This window comes from Triturus cristatus, chromosome 1_2, assembly GCF_964204655.1.
Source record: "Triturus cristatus chromosome 1_2, aTriCri1.1, whole genome shotgun sequence".
Classification (NCBI taxonomy): domain Eukaryota; kingdom Metazoa; phylum Chordata; class Amphibia; order Caudata; family Salamandridae; genus Triturus; species Triturus cristatus.
This window is the reverse complement of record NC_140580.1, coordinates 38,524,666-38,544,508: the sequence shown is the minus strand read 5'-3', so window position 1 is coordinate 38,544,508 and position 19,843 is coordinate 38,524,666. Positions and strand designations below refer to the sequence as shown.

Sequence of the window (19,843 nt, the reverse complement as noted above, 5' to 3'; positions counted from 1 at the left end):
TTCAATCAGTTTGTGGTTTATCGCCACTTCAAAATGGAGATAATTCTACATCTACGGGATACTTTGCGTCAACACGATTGGATGATTCGCATCGATCTCCAAGATGCTTATCTTTCTATCCCCATTCACGATTCGCACACGAAATTCCTTCAATTTCAATGGCAAAGCGCCACCTATCATTTTCGCTCTCTGCCTTTCGGACTTTCTTCAGCACCTTGGTGCTTCACAAAGGTCATGAGACCTGTCGTAGCTTATCTACGATCTCTGGGGATCAGACTCATCATTTATCTCGATGATATCCTCATCATGAATCTAGACAAACAGGCCTTATTGAACGATCTCAACACTACTCGCTCTCTGTTACTCGAATTGGGCTTCCTCCTCAATTTGGAAAAGTCCTCTCTCATTCCGGCTCAGAGTATGGAGTTCCTGGGTTTTCGCATAGATTCCCCCACGGCCTCCCTTTTCCTTCCTCAGTCCAAAATCTCCACTATTCATACGGAAATATCCCAGGTTCTGCGCCGTCCCTTGATTTCCCTCAGATCCCTAGCAAGAATTGTCGGCCTTCTCTCGGCCTCCATTCAGGCAATCTTTCCAGGTCCTCTCCATTATCGGGCTCTTCAACGTCTAAAGATCAGACATATTCGACAAGGCCTCGCGTATTCCGATCACATAGAATTAGATCTCGAGTCCCGCCTAGAACTTCAATAATGTATGAACCATTTGGAAGCTTGGAATGGACGAACCATTTTCGCTTCCGCTCAAGATCTTGTATTAGAATCCGATGCAAGCCTGTCGGGTTGGGGCGCCCGTTGTGGACCAATATCGACTGGAGATACATGGTCAAAAGAGGAGTCCAAATTGCACATCAATTGTTTAGAGATGCTGGCAGGCTCCTTTGCAATTCAGAGTCTGGCAAAGGACAAAGTAAGTTGTACCATCCTCCTTCGCATGGACAATGTTTCTGCGGTTCGCTATATAAACCATCTCGGTGGCACCAAGTCAAAGGTCCTAGCGGATCTGGCGAAAAGTCTTTGGGAATTTTGCCTCTCCAACAAACTCTCGCTCTCTGCGGAATACCTCCCGGGGGGATCTCAACGCCGTCGCCGATTGGCATTCTCGGTATCTCCGAGATTCCAGCGATTGGAAGCTTCTTCCCTCCGTGTTTCTCTCCCTCTCTCGATTGTGGGGTCCTTTCTCAGTAGACCTTTTTGCTTCCCGATTCAATTCTCAGTTACCCCTCTTCTTCAGTTGGCGTCCGGACCCCTTGGCTCTGGCGACCGATGCCTTCCTTTAAGATTGGTCCCTTCACCTCAACTATGTGTTTCCTCCTTTCCTGTTAATCAACAGAGTCTTGTCGCAGGTACGTCGACAAATGACGTCTCTGGTGGTAGTAACTCCCTTCTGGCAGTCCCAGATTTGGTTTCCATCTCTTCTGGAATTGGCTGTGGACTTTCCCGTCCTTCTTCCCCCATTCCCCAATCTACTTTTGGACCCTCTGGGCAATCCTCACCCTTTAATTATCGACCAATCCCTGGTGTTGTCCGCCTGGAAATTTCCAGCCTTCCTCTTCTGATCTCGTCATTTCACAGGAAGCTTCGGTCTTCATTAGTCGTGCATGGGCCCCAGGCACCTCCAAGGCTTACAAATCCGCCTGGTCTCTTTGGTCAAACTGGTGTCTGCAAAAATCTGTTGATCCCTTTTCAGCCTCTTTAAACTTTATTGTTAATTTTCTGGCTTCTGAGGCCAGCTCTGGCAAATCCTATCGTACCATCAACCTGTACAGATCAGCTATTTCTCTTAATCATGCCCATGTCGATGGAAAACCTGCGGGAGCTCATCCCTTGATCTGCAGATTGCTTAGAGGAGTTCGTTTTTCCAAACCTCCGTTGGCTAAGTATTCTAATTTATGGGATGTTAATCTGATTTTGCAATTCTTTTCTAATTGGCCTGATAACTCTGCTCTTTCTTTGAAAATGATTTCAGCTAAACTCACTATGTTGTTATGTTTAATTTCTATCAAACGAGTATCTGATGTGAAAGCCATGGATGTCTCTTCTCGCCAGTTCACTCCTACTGGTGTGCTGTTTCATATTCACAAACGCACCAAGACTAATTTACATACTGTCTTCTATCCCTATTTTCCCTCCAATCCCAAGTTGTGTGTCGGTCAATGCCTAAAAGTTTATGAAAGTAAGACCTCTGATCTCAGGACTTCCTCCAGCTCCCAACTCCTTATTTCTTTCCGTCCTGTTTCTTCTGCTACTCTGGCCCGCTGGGTTCGTTGGGTCATGTCCCTGGCCGGTATTGACGTCTCCGTTTTCGGAGCTCATTCCACTAGGGGAGCAATGGCTTCTAAAGCCTTTTGGGCTGGCTCCCGTCTGGAGGACATCCTGAAATCAGCTGATTGGTCTAACGATACAGTGTTTCGTACATTTTACTGCAAGCCTGTGGTTACTGCATCTTCTCTGGTGGTAGATATGCTTTAAACAAGCATAATAGGAGCCTCCGGTCTTGCCATAAAATGTAGATTTTCCTAAAATACTATGACGGAAAGTCTTAATTTTATTAAAGACACGGAGACGAGTATTATCCCGCCGCAACACTTCTAATTGGTGTTCTCCCTCACTACAGGCACTCCAGCGCTTCCACCTGCATCATCCTGAGGCTCTCCCGGATTCTGCCACGATCGTTTCTTCTGCTCCATCACCTACTGTGCCTGGATCTGACCTTCTCTCCGAATCTCCTCTGGTGGTCTTTGGGAAAGATTTTTTCACGTGGACTTTGACTTTATGCATTTTGTTATCTGTTACGCCTTTGTTTTTGAATTCTCTGTAATTGCTCGCACAAGAAAGAGGGCTGTTCGCAGTCACGATAGACCTTATACTACTATCTATGTTCTGATTGGATAATGATTGTTTCTTTGTTTCCCATTGGTTGGTAGTTGTTTCACCAAGCCTTCTGGGAATTGTGGTTTTATCTTGCTGCTATTAGAATAAAGCAAGAAAAGTAAGCATAATACTCGCCTCCGTGTCATTAATAAAATTAAGACTTTCCGTCATAGTATATTAGGAAAATCTACAATATAAGGGAGTTAAGCTAAGAAATCAGGGTGGCCACCTCAATCCAGGCCATTACGGACATGGCCCCTGGACCTGATTGTTTCACCTACAAATCAATTATTTCAAGTTGTTTTGGTATTAATCTGTCAAACAAAGCACAACAATAGAGCAACATCCAGAATGCATCACACAAACACCCAGGACTTGAAACAGTGTCCTAACAGCCTGGAGATAGGTGATCACTCTACACTCTACACCAAATGCTCAGTAGTACCATTTCAGTGTCAGAGTCATTAGAAGAGCCTCGGCCTTCTTAGTTAGAGGACATTTCTTCCAAAGTATTCACCAAAATGTACCTACTCCACAACTGGAGATGACTGCAGAATTTTATAGGTGCCCAGTGCAGGTTCAAAATATCATTTTGAAATTAACATTTTTTACAAATCCCCCCGACTCTGAACACTAAACTACTCAAAGGCTGATGTAGATTCATTAAAAGAAAATCAGTGTCCTACTCTTCAAAAATGTTATTAGCGCCCAAGTGCTCCATGAAAGACATAAAGTGCTGCCGTTCCTCATCATCAGCCTCGTCCGGGGAGAGCATCATTGGAGGTGCAGACATTCTCTTTGAAGACAAGCGCTTTCTTCTTTGTTGCGCGGTTTTTTCCTGAGAATCAACAAAATTTCCTAGAACGGTAAATCACAAACATCCGATTAATGTGAGACCAATGTGATCTGAAAAATCACCTGACTAAGCAAAACAATGACTACAATCAGTGTTAATGGTAATGTACAATGTGAACATACATACACCATTGACAATGGCTATCCTTTACCCTCTTGTGCCTTCCTGGTCCCAGTCCTTACGGACGTGAGGTGAATACTCACCTAGGACAGCTAACCCTTAGTTTTGTAACTGTGAAGAAGGCTATTTTCCTCCTAATTACGTAGTCTTTCTTCCATTTCTATAACTTTGACCATGCCTCTACTACCCATAAAACCCCAATTCCCTGAAAACACAACCTGTTTTTTCTGTGTGCATCTGGAAACGATGACCCATAGTCTGTGGGGACCATTCTCATTTCTTTTTCTTGCACTTGTGTGTTATTTCTATGTTTTTCTGCCTATATGAGGCTATGCTTCAGCCAGTATGTCTTGATGCTGCACTATGGTTTCCCTCACTCAGATGCCATAGTTTTGGTGTAGTGTGTGGTGCTGTGGTTCAGTGGTCCTTGAGCCAGTATGGTGCCTTGGTTTTTCAGGCTTCTGTCTCTGGTCCTCGTTTGTGGCATTCCTTGCGATGACGGGTGTGGGTTTTGGCACACACGTTTCCCCTAAACTACCATGCTGGTTGTAGCAATTCCTTAGCCCATGTGGTAGTGAGACAACATTGCTCCTGGCTTTTTTTTTGGACCTTGGTATTTCATCGGGTTTCTCCTTTTTAAAAAGGTTATAAGCTTGCAGCTTGTTCCATTGAGGGCACTTTTTGGTCTGTCCTGAACAGCTTTTAGTCTAGAACATGTGATCATCCACCTATTCTCCTTCCATGGTGGCCACTTAGTTGTTTGCTTCTCGGGTATCTTTGGGCTCAGTTGACTTTTCTGGCTTGGGTCTACGTGCACTGGGCTATTGGTATTCTCTTCAGAATTATTCCTTCTCGCCTGGGCTGTGGCTTCATTCTGGAGTTGCTGGTAACTCTAAGGAGGGAGGGGGGATAGGGTTCTGATCTGTTTTGCCTTGACTCCTGAACATTTTCCTGAGTTCTGGGGTTGTATCGGTACTAGAAACAGTGTTGCGGTGTATTTCTATGTGTATTTGTCATTTTAGGGGTTTTGTGTATATGTGTACGTGTGTATTATTTTAGGTGATATATAAAGACCTATGACGTATGAACTATAAACCCTCTAAGTTCTGAACAACACTGTATATAGAAAGTATAATCTAACGACTGAATACACTTCATAGTTTTATTCTTATAATCGAAGATATTTAGCTGGTGGGTTCTACTCCTAATTGTTTCCTCAAAACAATTGGAATATCTATATATATATCTATATATATATATATATATATATATATATATATATATATATATGTATTCACTGAAAAAACCATTGAAATTCCCCCGTTATAGTTAGTTCAGCTAACTATAACTCGCGCGCCCGCAATGCACTGCTGATGACGTCGCATATTACATCACTCATGATATGGTCAGTGACATCACTCATGACATCACTCATGACATCACTCATGACATCATCCAGTGAATGTGTGTTTTTCTGAAAATTACATATGTTTTATATATGTATATCTCAAGGTCGATGGAAGAATAAATGGGTATATAAGTGTCTAAATGGATGATTTGTTTTTGAAAAATTGATTGTATAACTGACTGATTAAGTGTATCTTAGTGAATACATGGCTTAGTGAGTAATGTTTAAATATGTAAATATCTGTATCAGTCTCTCACTTTCTTACTAAGTGGCTGCATAGGTTGGTGAGTAGCTACATGAGTGTCTATATAGGTTATTGTTTTTTTGAATATCAGAATGAGTGTCTGAGTGTCTGTATGGTTCGGTGGGGGGATATTACGTAGTGCATAGGTGCATGAATGAGTGACTCACTGTTTGTATGTGTTGAAGACATCATGTGTGCAGGACTGTATGGCTGGATGAGTGTGTGCATGGGTGTGTTAGTGAGTGAATGACTGTCTCAATAGTGTCTTTATGAGTAACTACATATGTTTTAAACTAGTATATGTGACTATTGGTGTATATAAGTGAGTATATGTGAGAGTGAGAGATTGAAAGAGTTCCTGTATGAATAAGTATGTGTTTCTTTAAGTGATTGTTTAAAAGACTAAGTATGTGTAAGTTTCTGTAGAAGTACGTGTGGTGGTGTGTGTATAACTGTATATGCAAGTAAATGGATGTTTGATTCTTTATTCGCATGAGTGACTATGTGTGTGAGTAACTCTATGGATGAGTGGCGTTGTGTAACAGGATGTATAGGTGTATGAGTACATATGATGAGTGAGTACATGTATGAGTGACTGTATAGGACTGTTGGTGAATGAGTGGATGTGTATGTGGATCTTAGAATAGGTTGTTGTAACTGATATTGGTATGTCCAATGTTTTGAACATTTTAGCTTCTATTTTTGAATGTGTGTATCAAAGGTTATATTAGGGGGAGAGGAGGTATGCCACTCTATCACAAGGATGATCTCATCAGTGATGTCATTTGAGATGAGATGTCATCAGTGATGTCATGAGTGATGTCAATGACCATGTCATGAGTGATGTAATATGTGACATCATCAGCATTGTGGGCACGCGAGTGATAGTTAGCTGAACTAACTATAACGGGGGAATTTCAATGGTTTTGTATGAGTGAAAAGTCCAGGTAACTATAACGCCCCTGAAACCTATGTTTTTTCAGTGAATTTCTAAGGTTTTTAAAATGCTAATTCCTAACTATAACATGCCTGAAACCGATGGTTTTTTTAGTGAATTTCAAAGGTTTTTTAAATGCTACTTTCTAACTATGCCTACAGAGATAGGACAAGAAAGAAGAAAAAACGCACAGAAAGAAAAAAAATAAATGCAGAAAGAAGCAACAGAAGTCCTCAAAGACGAAGAAAAGTGCAGGAAGAAGGATAACGTGCAGAAAGAACAAACAGAAGAGCAGAAAGAAGCCTTGTTGCAAAATCATCCTGTACCCTCAACTTTTTCGGACGGATACTGGTGGTAACTGAGTCTGACTAACCAGTCCTAGAGCCAGTGCTATGTTAAAAGACACTCAGAATACAGTGAAAACACCTACATACACTAGGGAATACTATGCGTTGGGGTCCCCCTGTGATCAGCATGACCTCCTCTGTAAGCCCCTAGTATATAATAGGGCAGGGGATTAAAACTACCTCTTAAAACGCGCCACAGGGTGTGTTTGCACACGTTACCTCAGGCCCCTTCCCCTCACTTCCCCACTGTGTAAACACGCCCTGTGGCCGTTTTAAGTTGGGAGATTAAGTCCCCTTGAATCCTGAGGGTCCCTAGGGTCCAACTAGACCACTAGGTACCTCCAGTAAGCGCCACAGAGCTGTGTTGCAGAGAGATGTAAAAAGGGGCACGGCCTAGACCACCTCTCTGCAACGCAGCGCAGAGGCGCTTACTGGAAGCACCTGGTGGGCTAGTTGGCCCGCGGGGTCCCTCAGGATTGAAGGGGAATTATTTCCCCAACTTAAAACGCGCCACAGGGCTTGTTTGCACACGTTAACTCAGGCCCCGTCCCCTCCCTTCACCACTGTGTAAACACGCCCTGTGGCCGTTTTTAGTTGGGAGATTAAGTTCATTTGAATCCTGAGGGTCCCTAGGGTCCAACTAGCCCACTAGGTAACTCCAGTAGGCGCCACAGAGCTGCGTTGCAGAGAGGTGTAAAAAGTGGCACGGCCTGGACCACCTCTCTGCAACGCAGCTCTGTGGCGCTTACTGGAAGCACCTGGTGGGCTAGTTAGCCCCCAGGCGCACTCAGGATTGAAGGGGAATTATTTCCCCAACTTAAAACGCGCCATAGGGCGTGTTTGCACATGTCACCTCAGGCCCCGTCCCCTCCCTTCCCCACTGTGTAAACACGCCCTTTGGCCGTTTTAAGTTGGGAGATTAAGTCCCCTTGAATCCTGAGGGTCCCTAGGGTCCAACTAGACCACTAGGTACCTCCAGTAAGCGCCACAGAGCTGTGTTGCAGAGAGATGTAAAAAGGGGCACGGCCTAGACCACCTCTCTGCAACGCAGCGCAGAGGCGCTTACTGGAAGCACCTGGTGGGCTAGTTGGCCCCCGGGGTCCCTCAGGATTGAAGGGGAATTATTTCCCCAACTTAAAACGCGCCACAGGGCTTGTTTGCACACGTTAACTCAGGCCCCGTCCCCTCCCTTCACCACTGTGTAAACACGCCCTGTGGCCGTTTTTAGTTGGGAGATTAAGTTCATTTGAATCCTGAGGGTCCCTAGGGTCCAACTAGCCCACTAGGTAACTCCAGTAGGCGCCACAGAGCTGCGTTGCAGAGAGGTGTAAAAAGTGGCACGGCCTGGACCACCTCTCTGCAACGCAGCTCTGTGGCGCTTACTGGAAGCACCTGGTGGGCTAGTTAGCCCCCAGGCGCACTCAGGATTGAAGGGGAATTATTTCCCCAACTTAAAACGCGCCATAGGGCGTGTTTGCACATGTCACCTCAGGCCCCGTCCCCTCCCTTCCCCACTGTGTAAACACGCCCTTTGGCCGTTTTTTAAGTTGGGAGATTAAGTCCCCTTGAATCCTGAGGATCCCTAGGGGCAAAGTAGCCCACTAGGTACGTCCAGTAAGTGCCATTGCAGAGAGGTGTAAAAAGGGGCACAGCCTGCACCACCTCTCTGCAACGCAGAGCAGTGGCGCTTACTGGAAGCACCTGGTGGGCTAGTTGGTCTCCAGGGTCCCTCAGGATTTAAAGGGAATTATTTCCCCAACTTAAAACGCGCCACAGGGCGTGTTTGCACACATCACCTCAGGCCCCGTCCCCTCCCTTCACCACTGTGTAAACGCGCCCTGTGGCCGTTCTAAGTTGAGAGATTAAGTCCCCTTGAATCCTAAGGGTCCCTAGGGTCAAACTAGCCCACTAGGTACCTCCAGTAAGCGCCACAGAGTTGCGTTGCATAGAGGTGTAAAAAGGGGCGTGGCCTCAGAACACCTGTCTGCAACGCAGCTCCCTGGCGCATACTGGAGATACCTGTTGGGCTAGTTGGCCCTCAGGGACCCTCAGTATTGAAGGGGAATTAATTCCCCAACTTACAACTGGCCAGGGTAAGTAAGTAAGTAAAATTTATTGTTTCTGATTAATTAAAACCATTACAAGATCATAGTAAGTACATATTTCATCAATTTTTAAATTTGAGAGCAGTCTTAAAAGGAAAATGAGTTAAAAAATAAAAGTTCAAGAAATGTTCATAATTCCTTGTTTTTCTGTACACCTTCATCTGTTTTAGGTTGTTTGAGCTTAACTAGTTTCAGAAATTTTACCAACAGACCATTCAGATGTAAAAGTCTTGGGTCAAAGCATGCAATGACTGCTTGTCTCCGGGTACGTATGTTAAGTTTGTTGAAGGTGGTTTTCAGGAGAGCTACTCTTTCCTCTTTTAGCTTTTTGCAGGAGCATATCAGGTGTTCCATATCTTCTTTCCCTGAGCCACACAGCCTACATGTGGGCCCACAATCTTTTCTCAGCCAGGGTTGTAAGTGGGGTGTGGCTGGTAAGATTCCAAGCCTATGTTTTAAAAATGCTTCTTTTGATTTCCTGCAATAACCCAGCCCGAAGTATGCCTGTAGCCCGGGCGATTTGTAAGAGCTCATTATCATCCATGCGTGGCGTCTGTGGGCAAAAGTAGCTTTGTCCTCTATAAAGGAGAGTCGCTTTATGTTCTTATTTACAACACGTTTAAATTGTGCGTTCGAAAGGGAAGTTTCCCATAGATCTTTTAGACCTGTCTTTGCTAGTGACTCCTCTAGGTAGTTTTTTGCAAGTGCAGTGGAGCTGCCACGCAGGTTTTCCCAGAGCTGGTGATTCAGTGTGTTTTCAGGCGAGATCTTTATTTTATACCAGCATTTGATGTATGATCCTCGCCTAGCGAGTAATTGCTTGGTTAAACCAAATTCTAGCCGAATTTGAGCCTGTGAGGTGTATGATGGTAGATTTAAGAGGACTCTGTAAGCTTTTGAGATAGTTGTGTCCAGCAGTTTTGCGTCTGTACCTCTTAAGGCTTCACTACCATAGGTAATTGATGACTCAATTTTTGCTTGTGCAACACGCAGTAGTGGCAGAAGAGTTGGCCCAGATAGATTGGTTTTAAGTTGTCTGAGAGTTGTTGCGATCAGCATACCTTTCCTCTTGGTGGCCTCAAGATGTCTTGAAAACTGGCCACCCCTGTCGACAATGACGCCAAGATATTTGTATTCAGAGCAGTTCTCAATTGCCCTTGTCCCAAAGGACCAGGAGAAGGATTTTTTTTCCTTGGATATTGTCAGTGTTTTGGTTTTTTCAATGTTGACTTCGAGCAGATTGTCCTCAGCATATCCGTGTAGTACGTTGATAAGGTGTTGCAGGCCTACCTTAGTGTGACTGATCAAAACCACGTCGTCTGCATAGGATATGCTGGGCAGGGTTCGGCCCCCCAAACGAGGGGCGTGTGCGTTGCAGGCCTCTAGAGCTGGTGGCAGATCAGCTGTACATAGGTTGAAGAGAATTGGTGCTAAAACGCACCCCTGCTTGAGGCCTTTTGTTGTTGGTATGCGCCTTGAAAGGTGGGTGCCTTTTCCGAGCTTCACTTGGACCCATGTGTTGGAGTGCAGTTCTATCAAAAGATTTAAGAGTGGTGCAGGAATCCCCCATAAAGCTAGTTTCCTCCACAGATTTGCTCGATTGACATTATCGAAGGCTGCTTTGAAATCTACGAAACAGAAGTGGAGGCTTTGTTTGGTCTGTTTTGCTTTATCAATGAGTAGTGATAAAGCTAAAAGATTTGTTGTTGTTCCAGCATCTCTGCAAAATCCTGTTTGGCTGGGCGGAATTAAGTTGTTCTTGGTAGCCCAATCACGCAGCTGAATCAATAGTAGCCCTGCAAAGTATTTTGCCTCGATGTCCAATAGAGCGATCAGGCGATAATTTTTTGGAAGAGCTCTGTCGCCTGCTTTATATATTGGTGAGATGACTGAGCCCTTCCATGATGCTGGGAGACCCCCGGACAGGCTGGCCGAGATGAAGAGAGGGGTCAGAATTTCTGACCAGTACCCCGGATCGTGTTTAAAGAGAGCAGGTGGTATTCCATTTGGCCCTGGCGCTCCATCTTTCCTCCCTTTGGAAATTAGTTCCCTGATTATAACAGCGCTGATTTCAGGTGCTGCCTCTTCATGTAGTGTTATTGTTTGCTGTGGGTTGGTCGCCTGAGCATCCTGGCGCTTAATTGTCCCTACAGCCTGCTGATTAAAATGGGTATCTAAAAAGAGTTCCCAGGAGTCATCGGTTACATAAGATGTTATTCCTCCGTGTTTGGGGTTTAAGAATTTATTCAGGGTGGACCAGAAGCGCGCACTGTTGTTTGCTTTAATGTCATAGTGAAGTTTAGCCCAAAAGTCATCTTCTTGGCATCTTTTGATCTGCCATTTGAGTTTTTTAAGGTCAGCCTTTCGTCTGCGGAGCTGTTGGAGAGTGCTCATGCCCCCCTGGTGTGTCCTCTGCAGCCTTAGCAGTCTATTTATGGCATTTTTTTGATGTTTCAGGGCCGATTTCTGAGCACTGGATATCTTCCCTGTAGTCATTGAGCCGTGAGATGGGTGATGCCGAACTGTGGTAGCGTAAAGATTTAAAAACACATCCGTGAAAGTCTCCCATAGGGCTATGGGATTGCCCATGGGGTAGTTCAGACTGTTTAATTGAGATTTTGCTACTGAAAGTACCTCCTTTGTATTTGCCACTGAGGATTTGATTCTTTTGAGATTTATTGTGTGACAAGCCTGGGATCCTATAGGATTGGGGAGGGTTAAGTCTGGAGAGGCCAGAATGGAGACTTCCTGAGGTCGGTGGTCACTGTCTCCTTTATCTCCTAGGCTGAAGTTTAGTATATGTTGGAAAAAAGGGAGAGATACTAGAGTGTAGTCAATTGTGGAGGACATGTTGCTGGAGTGGAATGAGGCGGCAGATGGTGAATCGTCTGCAAATCTTCCATTTAAGACTCTCAGCCCTAAGTGCTCCATCTCTTCTAGAAGCTCCTTTCCCATTTTGGTGATTTTTCCCTGGCCATTGGTGGATTGGGTTGGAATATTCCAGTAGAAGGACTGAGCTTGAATGTCATTGTTTGTGGATGAGCCTAGAATATATTGATTGAAGTCCCCCGACAGAATAAATTTAGAGGTAGTTTGCGTGGACATCAGTTGGTGCAGGTAGTCCAATAGGAGTTTCGACTCCTGTTTTTTCTTTTTTGGGTTCATGTAGGTGTTGATCACCAATACCTCTTCTTTTTTCCCTTTAAGGTTTAATTCGATCTTTACTGCGTTTATAGCTGGGGATTGATGAGTTAATTCCATGGCGCTGTGAATTTTTGTAATTTTGATGTAAGAGGCTAAGCCGCCCGCTAGCCGGCCATATTTACTTTTCCTTGTGGCTAAAGTGTAAAAACATGTGTAACCCTCTATTTGCACCGGGTTTTCTGACCATGTTTCCTGTAGTAGGATGATGTCAAATGATTTTACATATCGAAGGAATTCAGCGTCTGCAGCCTTATTGTTTTGCCCGTTTATGTTCCATGAGCACAGCTTTAGTGGCGTAGTGTCTAAATTCGGATCGGTCCTTATCAAGTTGCCCTGTCATTGTGGATAGTTCGTGGCGTTGATTGTCCTAAAGATCCGGATGTTTTCGAAGTTTTCTGAGTGGGGAGCCGTTGCGCCTTCTTGGTAGTTCAGCACCTGCCTCTTTAACAGTGGACGACCCTGGGCGCCCCTTAGGACTGACGTGGTCTGTGGGTTCCTCAGAGGTAGTCCTTCACTGGGTCTCTCGAGCAGGGGGAACGGATATCCTGTGTTGTAGTATAAGGCTGATTGGATCCCCCATGCTTTGAGGGTGGTCTGCGACTCCAGAATTTTATTAGCTATTTCGGACGACCTCCAGGTTGCTTTTGTGGCTTCCAAGTTCTGTAATTTATCCACTTTTATAAATTCTACTGAAAGAAGATCAGCTGAACATAAATTGCTTAAGGTTGGCATGGTACTTAGGAGTCGAAGTAGGTTACCCCTATTCAAGATGTCGAATGGGCCTTTTGATTCATACTCTGGAGTGAAAACAATAATGGAGGGATTCATGGTTTGGGGTCCCGGCTGAGCTATTGGATTGTTGCTACCCAGGTAGGTTCCTCCATTGTTTGATATAGACTGTTGTAGAGGTCTCAGATTGGTTTCAAGAATTGGAGGGTCTTGAGACCTAGAAATTAAGGGGGCTTTAGGGGCACCGTCTGGGTGGAGAGGCTGTTGAGCACGGAGACCCAAAAGACCAGAAAGTGTGGGCTCCTTGCCCGGTGTGTGGAGCGAGAAGAGGATGGCCGTAGATTCAGGTACTGAATCAGTGCCGTGTGTGAGCGGCGCCTCCTTTGGCATATTTGGTGGTGGTTGTCTTGGGAGGTTAACAGCTTCCCTGTTGCTAGTCCCGCTGAGGACCGTGGTACTGTAAGAGCCGGTGTGGCTGCTGGACTGGGCCCGACCTGCCCCCAATGTTGGAGCCTCTTTGTGGGCTACCGGGTTTCCCCCTATTGTAAGATCATTTGTCTTGATAGGAGTTTGTTCTGCACTTGTGGAGAAAGCTGTGAGAAATTTTGGTTCAGATTGCTCCTGTCCAGATTCTGTCTTAAAAAGGGGATAGACCTCAGTGGGGGCTAAGGTTAGTTTTTTGTTACGGCCTTTCCTTCTTTGTTGACGGCGCTGCTTGGCATTCTGAGTTGGGTTTTGGTGCTCGAAGGGACGGGGGTGGCATTTAGGAGAGGTGCGCTCTGGGGTTGACAAAACAGATTTGTCAGTTGTTTTGGCTGTAGAGGGGTCCTTTTTTGAGATTTCGAAGCTGGTATTTGTGCTAGTGCTAATGTCCGGTCCCTCTTTATTGAGCCCCCTTGGTAAACCTTCAATCAAAGTAGATATTATTTCTGGAAGTGACGATAGTTTGTCAATAATTGGACCACAACTGCAGATTAGCTTTGCTTCCTGCTGAGCTCTGCCAATGAGAAGATTTAGTTGGCCTAATTTTTCGTCGATCCGCCCCACAAAAAGGGCCAAGGTGTCAAGTATGGTCAGTTGTAGATCCATTTTGTCGGACTGGTAATGTAGAGTGTCAACCGTTCGTTGCATTGTATTTAAAAGAATGTCCCACGTTTTAGGTACGTTCAATGTTTGGGTCCCTAGCTCAATCTCAGATAAGCTTGGGAGGCCTGGGGATTCCAAAAGGGCTGAAGAGCTTTGTTGGTTTGTTAAGTTTGGAGAAGTTACCACCTGATAGAAGGCCTGGTTAACGTGCTGGTTTTCTTTGGTTTTGGCTATAGACAGCGGTTGTTTGGCGGGGGTGACCTGAATTTCAGGAAGGATCGAATCCCCCCATTCCTGTTGTCCCGAATAAGAAACGTTGGTAAGCCTGTCTCGCCCTGAATTTTGTATGGGTTTCGTGGCCTCCTTCGGCTGCTTGAAATGGCCCTCTTCATGTACTATTGCAATGGCTTCTATAGGCAGTTGAGTGATCTTGGCAGTCTCGGTGGTCTTCGGAGTGTGAGGGGAGGCGTTAGTAGACTTAAAGAGGTAATCTGAGTTGGAGCTGTTGAGCGCCTCATGCTCTTGGTTTAAAGCATTACCTAAATTTGAAGTAGGACTAAGCGAGGGTTGTCTTCTTTTCTGGTTGTATAAGGTGATTGAGGTGATTGTGGGCTTTTGAGCAGACTGTAGACCGGAGGGGGACTGCCCTCCCTTACCTTCCTTTTGCTGGGCTTCTTTTCTGGTAGTGCCCCTATTGTCGGGCGCCTTTTTATCGTTTTCTCTGCTGATTAACAGGGGAGTCGTGGAAGGGGGTGTGTTGGTGGCGTAAGGGGAGACCGGTCCCTGCCACGCTGGTACTGATAATTCTTTGCAAGGTAGAGGGAGAAGAGGATCCTGGAGGCCCAAGATTTTGCCACTGGATGAGAAGATAGATGAAGGGGGGTCTTTTAGGAAATGAAATTTTGTTGTAATTTTTGGTTGACGAAGATGGTGATGGTGAACTCCGGCCTGATAAGCTGATCCGCTACTGGACCCTTCTGGGGACATGATCAAGCTCCCGCTGGCCGAATTGTTGTCATCAGTTCGTTTGGCTTTAAGCTTGGGCTTAGTCACTGGATGGCCTCTTTCCTTGCCCGACCTCATTCTTGAGGCTGTATCGAGATACTCTGTATAGTGACCTGGGGTTCAGAGGTGGCTGTGGATGGCGGGAAGTGGATAACTGAGAGTGATTGGATGCTCTCTGCTGCGGTGCCTGCTGCTTGGAAAGGGTTTTTGGAAGAATTAGTGGTTCGGGGGCGCTAGGATGGACACAGACTGATCCTGCGAGGTGGCAATGCAGCAGATGTCGACAGTGGGGGTATGCCCGCGGCTTCTCCTGCCGCTAAGGCGCTTGTCCACTCCCTGCCTCCTGCGGGAGAGTCTCCAGCGGCAGTGGGGGCGCTAGTGCGGCTCCTGCCGCTGCGCGGGGCGCTGCCTACTGCCTCCTGCCACTCGTGCGGCACCAGTGCGGCACCAGTGCGGTTCCCACGGCCCTCTCGGCACCTCCTCCAGCAGCCAGGCGGACTGCAGTCCAGTCGGATTCAGTCTCTCACGCTCACTGCAGCCACCCACTAATGGTGGCCTGCGCTTGCCATTGCAGTGTGGGTTTTGGGCTCGTTACGGTGGCTGTTTCAGCTTGGTCCCGCCTCGCTCACTGCAGACTCACCCCCTGGTAGCGGCCACACTTACCGCGCTTGTAGCTCAGAGGGGGATCGCGAGCCCGTCCAAACACGGCCAAGGGACCGCTCAGCTCCGCTGGAAGTCGCAGCTGGCTCCTCCGCGGCGGCTTCAGGCAACACTAGCTGCGAACACTCCGCACTCCTGCAGCTCTCTGGAGGATCCGGACCGAGGTAGCCAAGCACTTGATGTGGGGGCCAGGGGCTGGTGAGGCTCAAGGAAGTTGGCAGAGTCGGCGCTGGCCAGGGGGCGCGTTTGCAGAGTGCTGCAAGGAGGGGGCGTGGCCTCCAGCGCGATGCCGGTCTTTTATTTTTTTTTATTTTTTTAAGAAGGAGGGCTGTGTGGCCCCCCTTCTTTTTCTAATTTACTGGCCCTGGGGACCCCATCCCCCAGGGTCTGCACCCTAATATATATATATTTTTTTTAATTAATTTGGCCCTCCCAAGGCCTTAATCGGCCCCGGGGATTCCAACCCCCGGGTGATGAACTTTTTTAAAAAAAAAAATCTTTAGGAGGGGGTGCGTTGCCCCCCTCCTCAGGCCACTTATGGCCCCGGGGACCCCATTCCCCGGGGCCGGCCTTTGATTTTTATTATTCAATAAAAAATATATATTTATAGAAACACCTAGGACATGCTGGACAAACAGTATGTACCTATCACCATGACGATTTGCGTGATATTCATTAAAAGGTGACTATGCATAGAATGAATCCACATGGAATGTATTTACACCGCTAGTGAAGCTCTGACGTGTCTGACGCCCTACCGTGCCTAATCCCGGCGCCCCCGCCGGTGGGTACTCTCCAAGTAGACACCCTTGTCGTTTATTTATACAAACATGGGTAGCTATTGACGGGCACATTTAATATACACGCACACCAAGCCATTCAAAGGAGATTCGACAAAAATTCAACAAAACCATGCAAGAAACCCCCCTCACGGTTAATAAAACACACATCCACCGCCGGATGTGTAATACTTTTTATTTTACTCTCTGGAAAGGAGACAAACCTCACTTGAGAGTCACAGCGTGCTCCTGGCTGAGCCCAATGCTGTGTTACACCCACCAGTGCCCGCCGAGGGCCTCACACCTCTGTGTTGTATTCCACCAGCTAGTGCGTATGCTATGACACTCTCTAGCCCATGTGCACTGTAACACCACCCCGTGAATATGTCATGCCACACTTGCCTTCGCACGGGTTATATTGCCCCATCTAACGTGCCTTTCTCGATGCCTATCTTATAACGCACAGCGCTATGCAATACATATTACAATCTGGGATCCATATCTTTGTCACAGTGCATATGCAACGTTACACTCCCCAGCACATATTTTATATTACAACTTTAGAGACTAGTTAGGTTACACAACACTGCCCTGTGCATATTACACTCCAAGGCGCATATCGCATAGCATGCGCTAGTGCCTGTGCTATCTCGCGCTCTCCAATGAATCTGTCATTGTGCACAATGTATTGCATATTATATTTCACGCCCCGGTTTATCTTATATCACACTTTTTGGTGAATAGTTTATACCATATACTATATCTAGTTTTCATTTTCAATCGTGCTCTCAGGACTATGTTCTATATAACACTGCGTCCACCTACCCTTTTTACGGGCATTACATTTTGCGATGGGGGTGGAGGGTCAGGGGGTGTTTCTGCCAAGTGAGCCCGGAGTCACAGTCACAAACGTCCTCTTCTTCCTGAATAAAAGTGAGATTATGCTGCATACTTGTTCATATTTTAAGTAGTTCGCACAGACACACATTTTAAAAACAATAAAGTTCCTAATGCCCACCTTCTCTGAACAGTTAGCTTGCTGCCCCATCCACCTCCTCCCTATCCTCTGTTGTCTGAATCCATGGACTAGCCTCCTCCCTCCTGCCTGGCATGGTCTGATGTGCTGCCACTGCCCTCCATTTAGCATGATGTACCAGTCCACTCCTCCTGCCATCCATTGCCCAATTCTATGGCCCATCATTGACCTCCTGCTTAGCCTCTGTGCTTAGCTTGCTGCCCCTATTCTCCTTCCCCCTGCCCTCCGATGTCTTTGTGCATGCCCCTGCGCCATCCTTTTTGCCCACCATGGTCCATGAACCTGCCACTCCTATCTACTCTGAGTGTTCTGTTGAGCTGCCACTTCCCTCCCACCTGCCTAGCATTGTCAGATGACTGTAACCTGTCCCTGCCACCTCCACCCTGCCTGTCCACATGCCATGCCCCTATCCCCTTCTTCCTGTCCTCCATGGTCCATTTTACTGCCACACCCTTCTGCCCTCCCTGGTCTGTTGTGCTGCAGCTGCTTCTCCTGCCTGCCCCGCGCGGTCTGTTGTGAGGCCACTTTCCTTGAACTCTCTTGTCTGTGTCCAGGTCCTGACCCTCCCTTCTATCCTCCATGGTCCTTTGTGGATACCCCTGCACCCTCCTTCTTGCCCATCATAGCCATTGTGCTGCAACTAACCCTCCCGCTTGCCATGCATGGTCTTCTGTGCTGCCTTGGCCCCTCCCACCTTCCCTGTGTGGTCAGCTAGCTGCCTCTGACCCCCTCCCACCTTCCCTCCATGGTCTGTGTGTATGCCACCATAGTCTCATTGGTGCTTTCCATGGTGTGTCTTGTTTCTAGTGCCCATCCTGCCTGACCTCCATGGTCATCTTGCTGCTCCTGCCCTGCCCCCTTGCCCCCAGCCCTCTGTTTCCATGTGCAGACCCCTATTCCCTCCCTCCTGGCTTGTCTGTTCCATTGTAATGCCCCATATCCGTCCCTCCTGCCCTTTATGGTCTGTTATGCTGCAGCTTTCTCTCCTGTCTGTCCATTATGGTCAGCTAGCTACCATTGCCTCTTTCCCCTCTGTTCACTGTTGTCCATGTGCATGGTCCTATCCCCTCCCTATTGCTTTCTATGGATTGTTGTGCTGCACTCCCGTCCCGCATGTGCTGTGTGGTGTATTGTGCTGCTGCAAGCCCTAATGCCTGCCCTGTAGGGTCAGTTTGGTGCACCTCTCCATGTCCCTCCTGTCCTTGTTATCCGAGTCCATGTCCCTACCCCAATTCCTCCTGCCTACCATGATCCAATGTACCATACTTGCGAACATTTTGAAATTGGCAAGAGGGAGATTTTGAAAAAAAACTGGGGTATTGATTTTCCCCTTTGAGTTACATTGAAAAAGAGGAGATTGTAGACAGGAGACAGATCAAATAAAGCCCATTTGAGCTTAAAAACATTGGACGTTTCCTGGCTGAAACGGGTCTGTTGGCCTGTATGGTTGTACTACCACAGCCTCTTCCTACTGCCCACAATGGTCTATTATATTGCCACAGCCTCTCTTGCCAGTCCTGTATTGTTGGTTTGTTGCCCCTGTCCCCCTTTCCACTGCCCTCCATAGTCTGTTGTGCTTCCACTGCCCTTCCTGCCTGCCCAGTGTGGTCAAATTGTGCCTCTGCACTCTCCTACCTGCCTTCAATTTTCAGAGTCCATGCCCCTGGCCTCTGCCTCTCAACAGTATCCCAATGAACAACTAGATTGCTAACAATCTATATTTATTACAAAAGTGTGGAACGCCTGACGTCATCTTGATGTAATCAAAACTGTAATACCTAGAGTATTTCCTTTAGAAATTACATATATGAGAGGGTCTTATTTGCATCAAAATTATGGTTAGTGCTCTAAAAAACTAAAATGAGGACATATTTTCTGAGTTTTCAAATAGCGCCAAAGAACTTTTAAATTATTTGTAATCTTTATGTTTTTTTATCCAGTTGACCACTTGATTAAATGTTGCACCTAGGGGAGAGGATGTGGTGTTACTTCCAGAGCTGCAGACTTTGCAACTGGGGAACCAGGTTGGAGTTTCTGCTTCAGCTCAACATTCTGTGATTCTGGTCAAATCACTTAATCTCCCCATGTCTACAACCAAAATGAATTTGATCTTGTGTGATGTAACCAATGCTCATGTAAAGCACTCCAATACCTGACAAGTCTGCACTATATAAAACCGCAAATACACAAAAAATAAGTGTTTTGCACACTTCTGTCATTGGACTACATGTGGGCTACATCTGGGTGATATTTGTGCTGCATTTAGGCTCTTTTGTCTCTGGTGGCCATCTTGGGAGATTTATTTGTTATGAAGTTTCCTAATTTCCTCATTTACTGCAGTCTCCTCAGTAGGAAATGCTTTCAGTTTTTTACTTTGGTTCCATCAAGAAGGTATTCAGATATGTCACACATTTGCCATAAATTCTGAATGTTAGC

At 46.4% G+C, this 19,843-nt stretch overlaps 1 protein-coding gene across 8 annotated transcripts in view; it reads right to left on the bottom strand.

The window, feature by feature from the left end:
• The window catches only part of RAB44 (RAB44, member RAS oncogene family), a 710,497-nt gene that overhangs the window by 295,017 nt on the left and 395,637 nt on the right, over positions 1-19,843 (bottom strand). For all 8 annotated transcript variants that reach the window (XM_085600504.1, XM_085600485.1, XM_085600530.1 and 5 more), the window contains one exon: positions 3,578-3,749. In XM_085600504.1, the coding sequence (XP_085456630.1) occupies positions 3,578-3,749 (172 nt within the window). The remainder of the gene's footprint in view (positions 1-3,577; positions 3,750-19,843) is intronic.